General features: G+C 45.1%; 1 protein-coding gene across 3 annotated transcripts in view; it reads right to left on the reverse strand.

Moving 5' to 3' along the window:
- Positions 1–15,062, reverse strand: part of TP73 (tumor protein p73) — a 74,812-nt gene extending 59,750 nt beyond the window's left edge. For 2 of the 3 annotated variants that reach the window (XM_032763722.2, XM_032763725.2), the window contains exons 1-3: positions 9,933–10,022; positions 2,494–2,589; positions 503–626 (exon numbers count right to left, since the gene is read on the reverse strand). In XM_032763722.2, the coding sequence (XP_032619613.1) occupies positions 503–626; positions 2,494–2,589; positions 9,933–9,943 (231 nt within the window). In that variant the 5' untranslated portion in view covers positions 9,944–10,022. Of the gene's footprint in view, positions 1–502; positions 627–2,493; positions 2,590–9,932; positions 10,023–14,977 lie in introns of those variants that run through there. The other variant, XM_032763723.2, reaches the window with a different exon arrangement.
- Between the last annotated feature and the right edge of the window lie 680 nt (positions 15,063–15,742).

Genomic DNA, 15,742 nt, shown 5'->3' on the forward strand with positions numbered 1-15,742 from the left:
GGGAGTCCTTCAAGTGGTCAGAGTTGCTCTGTGTTTTAGCCGGACATTTCTACAGACAAGAATCAAACAGGGACCACTGTGGTCTGTGGAAAGCACCTCTGCCAGGTGACACAAAAGAGAGCCACCCTGTGGTCAAGCAACAGAAGCTGTACTGAGGTGATCTCTACTCCATGTCTTACCAGGACGCTAACCCATGTGCTGTTCTGAAACAGGCACCTCACTGGACAATACAGTGAAACTTATTAATAAGGGACTGCTATTTTCCTGGCCTTTGTATGAGGTGGCTGCATAATGCAGTACAATTAATATGGAGGAGCCCTGCTTATTCCATTCACCCATACAATGGCTTTTGGCCAGCACTGACTTTGTTTGGCTTACGAGCAAGTAACACAGAAATAAATGCCATATCCTGCTAGCAGCCCCTTGAGCCATCCAGTCCCCCAGGAGGGAAACAACCTCTTATTTAAAATTACTATCTTTCTTGTAACCTGAATGCACTCACCATGACTGATTCATTCATACTCCTCATCTGGAAGACATCCATTGTCACCTCAGTTTGGTTAGACACTTCGCTGCTTCCTGAATGACTGGATGGAGGGAGATCAAAATAGGTGCTGTCTGGTTCCCTGAGAAAAGGAGATGACATGTCTTCAGTTCCCCCATGAGGCTTTCATTAATTCCACCCAATAGCTTGGCTTTCCCTTGAACTTTGACCCCTTCAGCCTTTTGTTTTCCCAAGACAGGGAAGCCCAATTGAGCACATTTCACTTAGACAAATTGGTGGACAAACAAAGCATAAGACTCAGAGGACTTAGAAGTTGTCACTCAATAGCAATCGATTAGCCAGGCAGAGCATTTCTTCCTTCTGGAAATGGCTTTAAGTTATAGAACAGCTTGGAGGAGAAAATGAAATGGAACACAGTCCTCCTTCCCTATTTGATCAGGATGCTAAGTACAGCAGCCAGAGAGGATGCAAATGCCGTGGTGCCATAAGAAAATGCTGTGTATTTAACTTTGGAATGCTTGTTTCTTAATCAGGCAGACTCTGAGTGGAGTAAGGAGGTCAGGCCAGAGAGAGAACCACTACATTAGGAGTGGGTCTTACCTGATCCATCCAGCAGAGGGCACATCCACACTGGCCTGTCCGTCACATCCACCTCTCCCACTAAGCAGGGGCCAGATCCAGCGCCCATTAACGCCAATGGAAAACATTCACATTGCCATTGGATCCCTGTGCAGTACCGTCCAGGGCGTTGTGGCAACATGACTCCATTGGAGCCACATGAACCGGGACGCCTCATGGCAGCAGCTGCACCCAGGGCCCCCAAGTGGGGCTATGAAGGGAAGATAATGCAGCCCAGGACTGGACGCTCTTGTCTGACTAACCTATGTGGGGCTAGAGGCAGACATGTGTATCCCTCTTGCCCTGCCAGTCTCCACCCACTTGCCCCAATGTGGAGTGTACACCACACAGGGAGGACCCCAGGGTCTTGAGTGGAGGGACAATGCACAGAGAGAGCTGAGCTACCTGCCCCACCGGAGCCGGGGGAGTCATGCGTAGAGAGCACAATCCCTTGTGAAGACTAGCAAACTCTCCAAGCAGCCACGTCAGCTAGAACAACCCAAACTAGCCTATGCCAGCTTCCCGCGACACCACTGTATGAATCAGCTTTGCTTTAATTCTCTATAGTCCAGCACGTGGGTCAATGGAGTGTGTGTGAAACCTACAAAGCGCTGAAACAGGCTGATAAGACTCGATGAATTGAGGCAGGCAGGAGAACAAAGCTGGGCACAAGCTTGGCTGCTTCCATCTCAGCAGAACTTAAGTCCCTTTGGCTGTCACATCTTCCTAATTTCTTTTGACTTTCAATGAGCACTTCCAAATAGTCCCGTCCAAACAGTAACGTTTGCTACAGCAAGAGGAAATGCCTGGGTGCTGACCTTCAATCAGCAGGGGGGAGACCAAATTCGAGCTTTGCTGTAGTTTTTTTGCAGCATTTTGAAACGCATCCTTGCATTTGTGGTGCAGATATAGAGTATTAGCACTGGGGGGAAGGTGGGAGTAGGTTCAAAAGCAGCCACTAAAACAGGAGGCCAAATTTTGGGTGCCCAAGTTTTTGCATGTGCCAGTTACGGACCAGATCCTGTGAGGTGATGGGTGGTTTTTTGTTCAAGATCATTCCACGATCTCTGCTCTCACTGAGTTGTCTTACATCAGGACCTCCACTGATGCAAGGAGATTGGGCTGGTAAAAAGTAGTCTGAGCAGGCAAATCTGAGCTATTTTGCAAGCAAAAATCTGAACATGAAAAATTCATGCATGAAAACATGGATATGCAAAACTGGGCTTGCAGCTTAAAGACTAGGTAGAGGTACCTATAGAAATGTTTCCCTTTTAAGTCCTCCTCAACAATATGAGTCACTAAGCATTAAGCAATGATGGACCAATTATTTCCCAGAATGAGTTTTCGCACAAGGATCAAGTAGCACTTACAGTGTGCTCCAGAGATGTTCAAACGTCGTTCCTTCATCAGCTGGAGAAGACTGGGACATCTTCACAGAGGGGGAGTCTGACAGAGGATAAATCACTCTGGGCCCAAAGAAAAACAGCATCATTAGTGTTTCCACAATGCATATAATCATAACAGCCTATACTTACACAGCACCTTTCAGACACAGGTTCTCCAAGTGCTTTACAAAGTGCATATACAGGGAGGTGCTCTGAGCATGCAGGGGGGTGGAATAGATGATCAAATGGTTCTTTTCCATTTCTTTATTTCCAGGGGCCTGCAAAGTGAATCTCATGTATAATAAAATCAAGATTCAGTAAACTCAGTTTAAGATAAAGTAGATTGAAAGTCTCATATTGAGCCATTGCATCACAGCATGTGGATAACAGTGGGCACTAATTTTAGGGAGGGAAATGGAGGATCCCCCTGGATATAACCCATTGCTGAAAATCTCCCCCCCCCTCGGTTTTCTCACTGACTCCCAGTTTTGCTCTGCCCCAGCCCCTGGTGGAGTACAGCACTCTCAGACGCGCCCGGGGAGCTCACATATAGCTCCCCAGTGACGTCGCACTTGGAACCAGAGCTCCATAGGACTCATTACACTGAAATGTTGCCACTTCCTCTCCTGCCAGCATTGTAATCTAGTCCCAAATCTGGCAGAGCTCAGGCCTCTAGAGGTCGTCAGCGTGTGAAAGAAAGAATTAGTAGCTGCCTTTCCCATTTGTTTGGCACCGCCAAGCCCTACAAGCCCAGGCCTGTTCAGTATGGGTCACCAAGAGACGGGGGGAGGAGGGAGAAGCAATCTGTCACTTCATCCAGCCTTTGGGTCCTTATTCAGCAAGATCATGTGAGACTCCCAGGAGGTTTGTGAATGGAAGGTTTCACTACGCACTCCACAGTGGTACCGACCTGAGGCGGCTCTGTCACAGGAACGCTGCTTTGTTATGATTTAGCGCTTGAGTACAAGGCAGCAGGACTTGGCTACAGCACTGGCCAGAGATAATGAATGGCTTGCAATGGGGGTACCCAAACTTTACCCATCTGAGGGCTGTCTTGCTATAATCCAGAGGCAGTTTGCACAGGAAAGAGGAGATTTCATCCACCTTCCTGCTTAATAGTGAAGTATGGAGAGCAAAGACTACAGGTCCCAGCATGCAGTATTCCAACTTAACCTGAGAAAGATGGCATCCCCTCTCCAAATGACTGCTAGTAAAGTCTGAGAGCAAAATCTGGCTCTGTGTCTGTGAACCTTTCATTCATCTAGATGTCATTTCAAAGAGCCAAGGAGTGAGGGGTTGGAAATTCTAAAGGAAAGGAAATTCTTTCTCTTCTTGGAGCTAGATCCTCAGCTAGTGTAAATCGACATAGCTTCACTGAAGTCAATGGAGCTAAGCTGATTCATGGAGCTATGCCCTTCAGTGGGGCTTTCTGATAAAGCTAAAATAAATAGCATTAGGGCATGAAATGTGAAACCAGGCTAATGATATGCTTTTCTCAAACCTCTGCTTGAAACTATCTTTGTGTTTTTAAATTAATGCCGCACATGGTCAGTCATATAGATGTGCCAGATCTCAAAGAGTTGTACCATAATTGTACATTTTTAGGCAGGTTCCACTCTACTAGGACAATGAGTTGCAATCAGCAATGCCTTGCTTTCTCTCAGTAGAATACCAAAGCCCACAGATACCAGTGATAGGCACAGCATAAAAACCAGAGAAGAACAGAATCAACCATTACCAGCAATAGAAAGGAAAGGATGAGCTGTGTCAATGATTCCATATAAACCAATTTTACTGTCACTTTAAGAAACAAACAAACAACTCTGAAAAGCTCAGCTTAACTGATGAATCAAATGTGTTTGGCTGGATTGAAAATGATAACAAAACCCAGCCAATAATTTACCGACAGAGACTCTCCAAAGTGTTTATATGAGAGATTCCATGCATGAGGGCCCTATGCTGCGACTAGAAATTAATATAATTAGTTACCATCAGCTAGCCCTTCAGTGGCCTACAGCAGGAAATAAACCGAGGCCATAGTAAAGTTCCCAGTGAAGTCATCATCATTGACACTAATTGGCTCCCTCACTGACAGTCTCAACAGAGAAGCCAAGGACTGAATAGGCCAGGAAGACTGAGGGCCTGATCCAAAGTCAACTGAAATCAATGGAAAAACTCCCACTGATCTGAATGGGCTCTGGGTCAGACCCTAACTGCCTCACCCCTGGGTGGTCCAGAGCGGGGTTGAGGCTCTGTGGTGAGGATATGATGGGGAGGTTACTTTACCTCCACCCATGCCATACCTGATCTCTAGAGAAAGAGATCACCAGTCTCCTGGGTTGTCAGTTTGTCTCCTTTCATGAGCACAAAATCAACTTCCGGTTTTAAAGAGAGAGCGAGCAAGCAGTGAAGCAGTGGAAATGTTCCTTCGGCAGTCCTCTGGCTGCTGGGGCTTTCCCAGCTGGTCTGTATTTCCAGAGATATCATCCCCATTCAGTGTGCTTCTAAATATACCTAAAACTTGGAAGGGCCTGATGTGCAGTGGGTGCTTGGATCCAACCCATCTCTAATAAATACTGGCTCCGTGACTCCCATTTGAGAAGGTTACAATAAACTTTATTAAAGTGTCAACTGTTGCTCCAGGCAGCCCTCTTTAGCCAATGGTGTGCTCTGTAGACCATTATTCCTAGTATTCACCTCTGACTACTCATTTCCATTAAAGACCACTTACAATTGGGAATATCATTTGCAAACATATTCACTGAATATTTGTTGCATTTTTCTCATAATTATTATTTATCCAGTCTGAGTCACAAATGTCATTGCCTTCAAATTTTCCTTTCAAATTCAAACAAATATTAAGAATTTTTTCACTGATCAGCAAGTGCAATAAAACACAATAGAATCAGACACAATCTCACATCACAGCTCTTTGAATCTGGGCTCCCTGGTTTGAACACAGGCTCTGACCCCACCGTCACATGTCTGGGTTTGGGGGTAACCACAGGAGTCCAGAGTTTACAAAGCTCTCCTTAGATTAGACAATATTTTGTATATATGACTATGGGAGTTACAACCTGTGAGTCATAGCAAATGTAACATGAGAATATTAATATCACTTTGAAAGCCAGTCCAGTCCTCATGCAGCCCTCTAAAAAAGTTTACATGTGTTAAGCCAAAAATATTATCAAAAGCAATTTGATCTCCAAATGCTCTTGCAATTCTAATACTAAGGTGCTCATTCAAAGGAACATCTCCAAACTTGTATCAGATTGTTATTAACCTTAACTAGCAGGAGCAGAACATATTGTTCTTTATTAGACACTGTTCAACGGCAATAAACTATAATAAAAACATTCTTAGGAAGCACTTTTATAAAGCTTTTCTCCATTAATATTAATCCTTCTATAGCACCACTCACTCGGGATTACAAAGTGTTCTGCCAGTATTAATTTAGCCTCATAACTCTCCTGTCAAGAAGGTAAAGTTTATTATGCCCAATATACAGATGGGGAAACTGAGGCACAGAGAAAAAAAATAACTCTGCTACACTCAACAATATAAGCGAGTGGTAAAGCCAGAACACAGATGTCTGGAGTTTTATTTGTCAAGGTATTTCTATGCTTCTCCCACCCAACACCTATGAACTTCACAAATATGAATAAATGTATCACGTTATAACCTCCGTGTGAGTATTCTTATCTCTACTTCACAGATGGGGAGCTGATGCACAGAGAGTTCACATGACCTGCCCAGGGCCACATGCAGGAAGTTTGTGGAAGATCCAGGACTTGTCATTTGAATCCCAGCCCAGTGCCATAACAACAAAAACCATCCTCAGGCTGAGCGCCTTGCTCAATTCTCCAGAGAACATTTCCTCGCAGGTTGTTGTTGACGGACCTCATCTTCTAAGCCACCCATTTGTGGGATGTGTGGGGCAGGTGTATTTATCAAACCTATGTTTTCCAGCGCTTCCAGAAAGCAGAAGGTGACTGCCAGCGGCCTCACACTATCCTCTGCAAGGATCATCGAAGTCACGTTCTTACCATGGGACTAGTGTCCGCTCAGGAAAGGACCATGACCCAGAGTCAGTTTGTGTAAAGCCTAGGGGCTTACATGGAAACTAGTGCCAAGTAGGAGACTCCGAGGCGACATTGCAAGGTCAGCAACCTTAAAAGGGAACAAAATGAAACCAGGAGGCACACTGGTATTTTCCTTCAGCTGCCCTCATGGAAGTGAGGGACTCAATACGCCCCTAGAGTTTTCCACCAAAGCAGAGGATTCGAAAGCCTTCTGCACAGGAAAGACAACGAGTTTATAGGGCTGAAAGGAAGCATAAGGTAACGGCTCAGGAAGAGAAAGAGGACGTGTCGATACGGTGCTTTAGTCCTCACCAGTGTAAATTTTAGTCTGCACTAGCATGTCACACACTAACAGGCCCATGTGTAGTCTACTGGCTTGCACTAAAAGTCCCTAGTGCTTTTAATGTAATCACGTAGGATCCACGTGGACCAGTTAGTGTGAGACATGCTAGTGTGGACAAAAATTTACACCCCTCTGGTGTGGATTAAAGCACCATGTAGACATGCCCAGAGGTAAAACAGACAAAACACAGCAGGGTTTACTGGGTTGAGAAAAAACTATCCTAACACCACTAACAGTCTCATTGTATGGCCAAAAAACAGAGCTGAAATTAAGTGTAAAGATTTATTTTACACTGTGGTTTTCTTTGTAGTTTAACAAAATATGGTGATCAGTCTGAAGTAACTCCCTCACTCCCCATGTCCATAATACCCAGCACCCACCAAAATGCCTGCAGATTAAAAACATCTGAACTGATCTTGATTAAATACTGATCTTGATTAAATATTTGTACCAAATTTTCAAACAGAGGGCTCAGTCTTCACCTGGAGATTCTGTGCACACATGCAGTGACTGGTAAATGTGCACATAAAAATGCACATTTGTGAATGCAAAATAAATACACGTCCACACAAGTATCAGAGTGTGCAGTTCTCATTGTGCACATACAGTTAGATTTTCCCATGCGCTTTCACAGACCTTACAGTGAAAAATTAGGCCCTGCTTTGCAAACTAGAGATCTGTGAGCATAGAGGCAAATCTCAACGGTTTCGAACAATGGGATGCTATTAGAAAGTAGGCAATCCATCAAAGAGATCTTCCTTATTAGTTTCAACATTGGATCACTTTCGACTACATGTTGGGCATCAGCTGCTAGAACTCCGGCAATCCTGATTGTCAGCCAGGGTGGAGAGTAGAAAGACTTAGCTCTGGTGGGGCCTGGCATGATTCCAACGTTAGCCTTTGACAGCAGGCTTGGATTTGCTGCAAGTCACCACGAGCCGCTATGTGAGGTAGGCATGCCTAAACCTGCCCAGACATGTCCAGGCAGGCTTATTACACCGATGTCTGACCAGACTTCACCAAAGAGAGAGCGGTGTGTGCTCTCTGGCAAAAGCTAAGAATAGCTAATCGTCATGGTTACTGTGAGAGGTTTGTATGGGTAATATATTAAGAGCTGTGTAGAATATTATGTTTCAAAATTGTTGGAGATGACGCCTGTCACCAAAGGCAAGGTGGGTCTCAGCTGACTCAATGAGTGAGAACAATCAATATCTTTCAACTCAGCCCAGCCCTGAGTTTACAGCCTCGACCAGATGCAGGCCTGAGCATTGACAAAGACAAAGAAAACCCAAGAAAAGACACTGACTAGGGGCCCTCAGGGCTGAGCTGAAGTTAATGAAAGGCCCTGATTATGAAAAGAGACAGAAAGTCTGGGGCTGCATAGAAGAAGAAAAAGAAAGAAGAAGAAAGGGCACAAGACGTTATTCGTCATGGAGGTGATGCTTTGCCAGCGTGAGCATCCCATGAAAAGTGGATCCCACCTCTCTGGACTGGACTAGTGCTGTAAGGATTGTCCATTGGGTGAGAAATACTTTATTTGACTGGACGGGAACTGGTTAATAAGTACAGGCTCTTGACTGCATTTTATATTTTATGTAACACTGTAACCTGGTGGTTCCAGTCCTTTTACTTGCATCCATTTTGGATCTTTATCTTAAGCTGTGCTAAATAAACTTCTGTCTGGTTTTACTGTGGACACAACCCAGTGCCTTGCGCTGAAGAGAGCACTAAACTGAGGGGAGGCTGGTGGACAGGGGTGCACTGCTTCCAAGGAGGTGATGAATCTGTGTGCCTTGTAGGGTGACCAGATGTCCCGATTTTATAGGGATAGTCCTGATTTTTGGGTCTTTTTCTTATATAGACTCCTATTACCCCCCACCCCCTGTCCCGATTTTTCACACTTGCTGTCTGGTCGCCCTAGTGCCTTGCAGGTGTCCAGAAAACGAAGGACTGGGCACTCGAGTGTAACAAGGTGGTATGTGTGCGAATTGCTACCCTGCAGTGGGAATGAGTGGTGCTCGCAGAGCCTGGAGCAGAGCACTCGTGCTGCCAATGGCTGGCGGAGTTGGAAGGATTTCCCGCGGTGGGCAGAGATAAGTCTCCCTCATTCTGTGAGCAGGGGGTAGTGATCCAGCGTCACACCCTGTAAATCTATATTTTCATGGCCATTTCCAAATCCAGACATAAATGTTCAGGGAGCACAGGACTGATCACTGTGCCCCACGGATTAATTTCCCTTAAATCCATCAGAAAGATGCCAGCATTTCCTGGAGCCACCAGGCTGCAGCCATCTTGGACTCTCTGCTGCCTTACACTGCATGGAGCCATGCTGCAGAATCACTCAGTTTCACTTCCTTGCCTTTCCCCTCCAAGGACACTGGACCCCGTTTGTATCCCCATCCCAGGAACTTTGGGTAACCTCTTTCAGGCAGAAGGCCAGTATTACCACCTTATAGCACCTTCGTATTGTCATCTAGGACTAAGAACCTAAAAACTCCCTGCTTTTCGATCTCAAACTGCAGAATCTGGAAGCAGCAGCTTTCTAACCAAGTGAGCTATTGTTCTTAGTACAGAGGTACCCCTTCTGGCTCAGGGATTCCTCTGGTCATCCTCTTTCTCTCTGTGGGTGCCCTGAGTCAACTTGAAATTTAAAGGATTAAAAAAATGACTGAAGATATCACATTGTAAGTTAAAAATGAAAGCAGCCCGAGTATTCTCTTTCAGCTGATCCTAGACCCCGGGGTTCTATTACCTTTGTGTCTTGTCTGTGGGATACAATGTCCATAAATTATTATCCGGAGGGCTTTTCCAAAGCAACAGTGGAGTCTTTTGCTATGAATTTAGCCACAGTAGGATTCTATTTGTTGAAGTCCCATATCCCCCAGCTCCATTTTCATAAGAGAAAGAAACTTTGTGCAAGAAAGGAACATGGGCTGCAGCTTTAAGAGAAAGCTTAGAACCATTCTGAGCTGCTGTGAGGCTTTTGTTAGCAACCTTACCCTGGCTCCATGCTGCCTTTCTCCGTCCCAGGAATGAGCAATCTCAGGAATGAGCTGCACGTTCTCTTCCAGCAGAGAGAGCACAGCAGCAGCACCCACTACAATGTGGTCATGATGGGTGACACGGTTTCTAACCACGTGGTTTTCAGATGAAAAAAAAAATCTGAGTATTTTAAGGGCGTTTTTGGAGTTCAGAAGCCTGATCAGTGTTTGCAAAGCCAGGCTAGTGTCTCTTTACAGCTCAGAGCTCCCACTAAAACTCTGTAGTATAAACTCTATGGTACAAATAGAGTCTTGGGCTACTGATATTGTTACTAGACTAGTCGGTGCATTTGCCAGTTCAATTGCTGTGAAGGAAGTGGTAGAAAGCAGGAGAGAGCGTGGCTGAGTAGTAATAATACTCCTGTGGCAGCCTGGAATGAAAGGCAGAGAACTGCAAAGTGCTGTCAGCCTCTTAGTAACTCCAGAAGCCTTCAGCAATATTAATGGCAGTACAGCATCCTCTAAAACAGGGGGTCTCAAACCTTTTTTGTTGGGACCCCTTTGAAAATATGTGATGATCCCCTGCAAAAAAGTGATGACCCCACTCCCCATACCATGCCACCCTGACTTCTGCACTGCTGCTGGCGGCAGCGCTGCCTTCAGAGCTGGGTGTCCGTTCGCTGCTCTCCGGCCTCCCAGCTCTAAAAGCAGCACAGAAGTAAGGGTGGCAATACCATGATCCCTCCCTACAATAGGGTTGTGCCCCCTTTTGGGTGGGGACTCCCCAGTATGAGAAACGCTGCTGTAAAATGAGATATGATTTTACATCATTTCTAATTAATGACAAAATTGTTTAGGCTTGGGGGAATGTCTGTAACAGCAAGATATAAACATGGCCTTGCGGTGAGATCCATTGGAAGAGGAAAGTGTCCCAGTGCAAATTGTGGATGCTCTATCACTTAAGTTAATTAAAAGTGAACTGAGAAAAGCCCTAGAGAATAATCCTGTATTGCTAGAGAGGGAGGAATGGGCTAGATAATCTAACAGGTCATTTTCCTCCCTTCATTCTGGAGCGCTATGGTTACAGCACTGTGAAGTGGGGAATAAGGAGTAGTATCCCCATTTCCCAGATGAAGCTCTGAGGCAAGAAGTGACTAAACCAAGGCTACACACACAGTCATTGTCAGAGCAAGGAACAGAACACAATTATCCTGACTCCCAGTCCCGTGCCCTAGTCATTAGTTCACACGATACCTGGGATTACACAATGAAGTTGGTGTGTTTTTTCTCCTGACTCTGTATAAACACTGCTGCAGTATGATAATGCACTTGATACTCAGTGATAGGGAAGGGAGCAGATATCAGTGGCTCTGTTAACACAGCTAAGTCTGAGGCTGGGTAGTAATATAGTGGGGGGGGGTTAGTGTTCATTGACAATAGGCATCTCGCTATTTACATGTTGTATTTAGGATTTCACTGAAACCAGGTCTCTAGATTCACTGGTTGATCCTCTCTGGAGTTTTCGGTGTCAGATGAAGCCAGAGGACTGATTATGGGCTGTAGAGATTTTCATGCCTAATTCACTGGGTTGAATCCACTGGGCAGTAATGGCCAAACATTGTTACCACCTTATGGCTGGCTGGTGGGCTATCTAGTCCATCCCTCTCCAGTTAATGTCCACATCAGGAAACTACCATGCAACTGGCCCTTTGCTCACAATCTCAAAAGACACCAAATAAGGCATGGAGATTAAACTCCTCACTTGTTCTTTAACATGGTCCCTCTTGATTAGGACTGAGGTTTCTCGGCAGAAGAACCCTCACGTTACCTCTGCCCCCTGCTGTGCATGATCTATGACTAAACACTATAGACCAAATCACCAAAGCCAACAGCCCAGCACCTGTTAGCAGCACTGAAGTCACTTTGTCAGCTAAGGATAAAGTCTCTAGGCAGGGCTGGCATTTGGATGGCCAGTACTGGGAAGCTTTCTGCAAGGGAGAGCCCTCTGGCAAAAAAAACCAAATTGAAGACCCCTGAATTTAGGTGGAATTTAGACCCAGAGCCAGACTGTGCCTTTGAAAGCCCAATAACGAACATATCTTTGCCTGGGGAATGCTGCAGCAGGAGATCCTTTGCCTTCTGCATGTCTGTGCACCATGCAAATTGCAGGGAAAGTGAAGAGTTTTACTAGACATGTAACTGATTTGAACGTCCTTAACTCTCTACCAGCTAACTGTGGCTGATGAACGGACATTGCTGGCTGCAGAATCCCCTCTGCACACTGTGGGGGATGGGAGATATTCTGCAGAGCAGGGCACATGGCAAATTTGTCTCAAGCATTTAAAAGGGCACAGAATTTAACATGCATATTTGGGTTCTTTGGCTGCTTTAACCCAAGGTTACTGGCACATTTGTGCTTGTGTTTTCATTCAAAATGGAGGCTTCCACACCAGAACTCCCCTTCTGAAACTAACCCCACCCCTGCAGCTGCTGCTGCTTTCCTCTGACGCTAGTCAATGTCTTGTAGGAAATTCCCAGAGTCAAGAAGATTAGAAATAGATGGAGCAAAACCAAATCTTGCTTTAGGGTTTCTCACTTCAACATGGTCCCCTGACTGGTAAATACCCAGGGCTGCCCTTCTCACGCAGAGGCACTGGACTTTTGGACTTCAAAGTTTGTGGAAAGACTTTGGTTTGTTCCAATTGGCTTGATTTGTTCTGTGGATTTATCATTCATGTGAATTGCGTGCACAAATGGTTTCTAAAGAAGTCCTTTAGCCATGTTTAGAAACAGTCTCCTTGAAGAACTCGCTCTGGTGTAACTTTGGTTGTATTGTACATTCCAAGTAAATCTGATTAATATTTTCCACCGAAATGACCTCTCATGTGCCAGTGTAGCCCGAAGAATGTGAATCAACAACATGCCACAGGAGTCACTGATGTCTTTGGAGGAGAAAGAAGTGATACCTCAGGAAAATACAATAGCAGAAATGGCAAAGCCCCAGCCATGATTAATTCAAATTTAAAAACAGATTTTACTTAGAGGATGACTTTAACCAATGAAACCATGCAGTTCTGAACTAGGGCTGATACTCGGTGCACACTTCCCTCTGCCAGCATGATGGAGAGGCAGTCTTAATTTTCAGCACCTTATTGTTAGCAGAACCTGTGTGTTGTACCCAACAGCATAATCGCTGAGCATCTTTTTGTAGTTGCTGTTGTTAAAAATGTTCAGTTCCTTTGTTTAACAATGTACAGTACATAAAGGATAATGTTCTCTCCTGTTGGTATGATTTTGGATCTAAGTCTGGTTCAGATCTAATACCAAAGCAATGGAGTTATTCTGGCATCTGTTCATACTACAACGCTACCCAAGGGCCAGGTCATAGTAGGTGTCTAACGTAGTGTTCTAACTCCTCCATTATCCTTCTGTGCAAAGGGAACCTTCCATTTTACCACCACACATATCCTTGTTCCACACAGACTTGCTTTTTATGTGTAATGAGAAAACTCCACTGCTATCAGCATTCTAAAACAGCATGCTGCCAAGACCTCACGGAGGCTTGGCTCTCCACCACCCTGCTCTGTCATTTGTAACAGTGCCAGGTGAGTGCACAATGAATACGAAATGCTACCATTCTGATCTGGTGACATTCTACACCCATTGTGCACTGGTGTAAACGACTGTGCAAGGTGGAAGCCACAGGGGGGTACATTCAATTCCCATTGCCCAACAGCCTTCAGGCATGCCCTGAGAGGAAAAGGCCCATGCACAAACAGGCTGTATGCTCTAGGTATATCAGCACCACTGGGGCAACCAGTAAGAGATCATTGGGCAGCCATGTTTCTGAAAAGGAAGTGCTGTCTGTCTAGTGGTTAGAAGAGAGGATTGGGTCCAGACGCCTGGGTTCTATTTCCAGCTCTCCCACTGACCCGCTGTGTGGCCTTGATGTCATGTGAATCTCTTTGTACCTCCCTCTCCCCATCTGTAAATGGGAACAATGATGCTCACCTGAACCAGGGGTGGTTGACAGAATGAATTAACATTGGCAAAGTGCTTTGAGATCCTCAGGTGATAATTCATGACTATTATAACTAATCAAATGCTATTCAATTCATATCTGGACCATGGAGCTTGTATGAATTGACAAGAGATACTAAGCTTCACCAAAGCACACTTGGGTTTCAAATTCTCTGTTAGTGCCCAGGAGGACAGAAGCAATTTGCCTGTCAGTGTGCCTCACTACCATGAACCGTAGGGCCCTTTTCATGTTTTTTCTAGATGTCTCCTCAGCCTGAGGTAGTGCTGTTCCTTGGCGTGCTGTTCTCAGGTTTTACTCATGCACGGCCACCTCCTAAGACAGGCACGATACATACTGTACTTTATGGATCCTGTGCTGTGTCCAGTTTATGTCAAACAGGCCAGCCATGCAGTATCATAAGGGAGTAGATGATATTCCTCTTTCAGGCACTGAGCACTGGCTAACCCATGATGCCTTCTACAGAGGAGGAATTATTCCTCTTGTGATGGGAGAACAGAAGAAATTAAAGTAGTCCAAATTATTCAGAAAACAGCCACCACAGTTGAATCCACAAACGAGATTAGACAGGTGAAATGGGAAGATGGACAAGTACATAGAGAAGCAGAAAGAGAAGGAATCTCCAGGAGTTTTGTGATGGGAGAGCAAACTAAATTAAAGTAACTCTCCTTCCTTACGTCTGGCAGCTAAATTCCACCTCTGAGCATAAATGTGACTCCACTGAAGTCTACTATTGTAGCTCAGGCATGACACAACTTCCCTCTGTCACCATGTAGGTGACATGGCACCACGCATCTATCTACTCACAGCACAGAATTTTTATCTGAGTCTTCATTATTTTTCTCCACCAGAGCCTTAACTTTGGATCAAAGACGCATTGGATCAAAGTATCCAAGATGTTTAATGTCATATAACTACTCTAGGAAGCAAAGCAGCCACAAATCATCCTCCAGATGCCATACTGAGAAATCCAGAGAGAGACTGTGCTAAATAAATCACACACACACACAAAAAGGCCCCCTACCTGCTCTGTAGCCCTGAGAGTTTTGAGTTCCCCCGGAGGTCTCCAGCAGACAGGGGCGGCCTGGTATTGTGAATCTACGTTATTTGCTGCACTACAAGCAAGTAGCGTCCTGGTCGCCTAGGCGATGACATTGGAGCTGTTGAAAGCTATGTGAAAAGTGTGGCAAGGGCTTGCGCTCTCCTTCCTGGAACATAAGGGAGTTACAAGGGGGTGGGGAACACTCAGCCAACTGTGCCTGGGAATTAAGATGGTCACTTGAGCCAAGCAAGATTGGCTTACCTAGGGCTCCAGAAATGCCCAGCCATTCAGCACCATTGAGCAGCAGTGTGCACTGCCCTCATGGTAAATATACCTATGAAAGGAGAGTCTCTGTTTTATTAGTGTTTAATCAAATACTGTGAGAATGAGGCTGTTATCACAAGGTGATAAGCTCACACTCAGAAGCTGAGGAGTTTTCTCTCTCTCTTCAGACAGTTGTTGAATAGTATAATTTATCACAGGCCCGTGGACTCCGGTGATATCTGAATGTGGGTGGGAAAAACTGAACTGCCAAGCTGTGCCTAGAGCAGTCGCCAGTAAAGACCACTCCATTTCTGATTAAAAACAATAGGCAATGTCCATCTGGAAAGTCCTGTGGACCCTCCAACTAAGACACTAATTATCTTTGCATTACAAAATTGTTGAATAACTTCTTACTGTCTCTTGTCCCTGAGTTATCAGTTTTGCTGATGTTTATGTGCTTAACCCCATTCAAACACTTGAAAA

This window comes from Chelonoidis abingdonii, chromosome 23, assembly GCF_003597395.2.
Source record: "Chelonoidis abingdonii isolate Lonesome George chromosome 23, CheloAbing_2.0, whole genome shotgun sequence".
In the NCBI taxonomy this organism is placed as follows: Eukaryota; Metazoa; Chordata; order Testudines; family Testudinidae; genus Chelonoidis; species Chelonoidis abingdonii.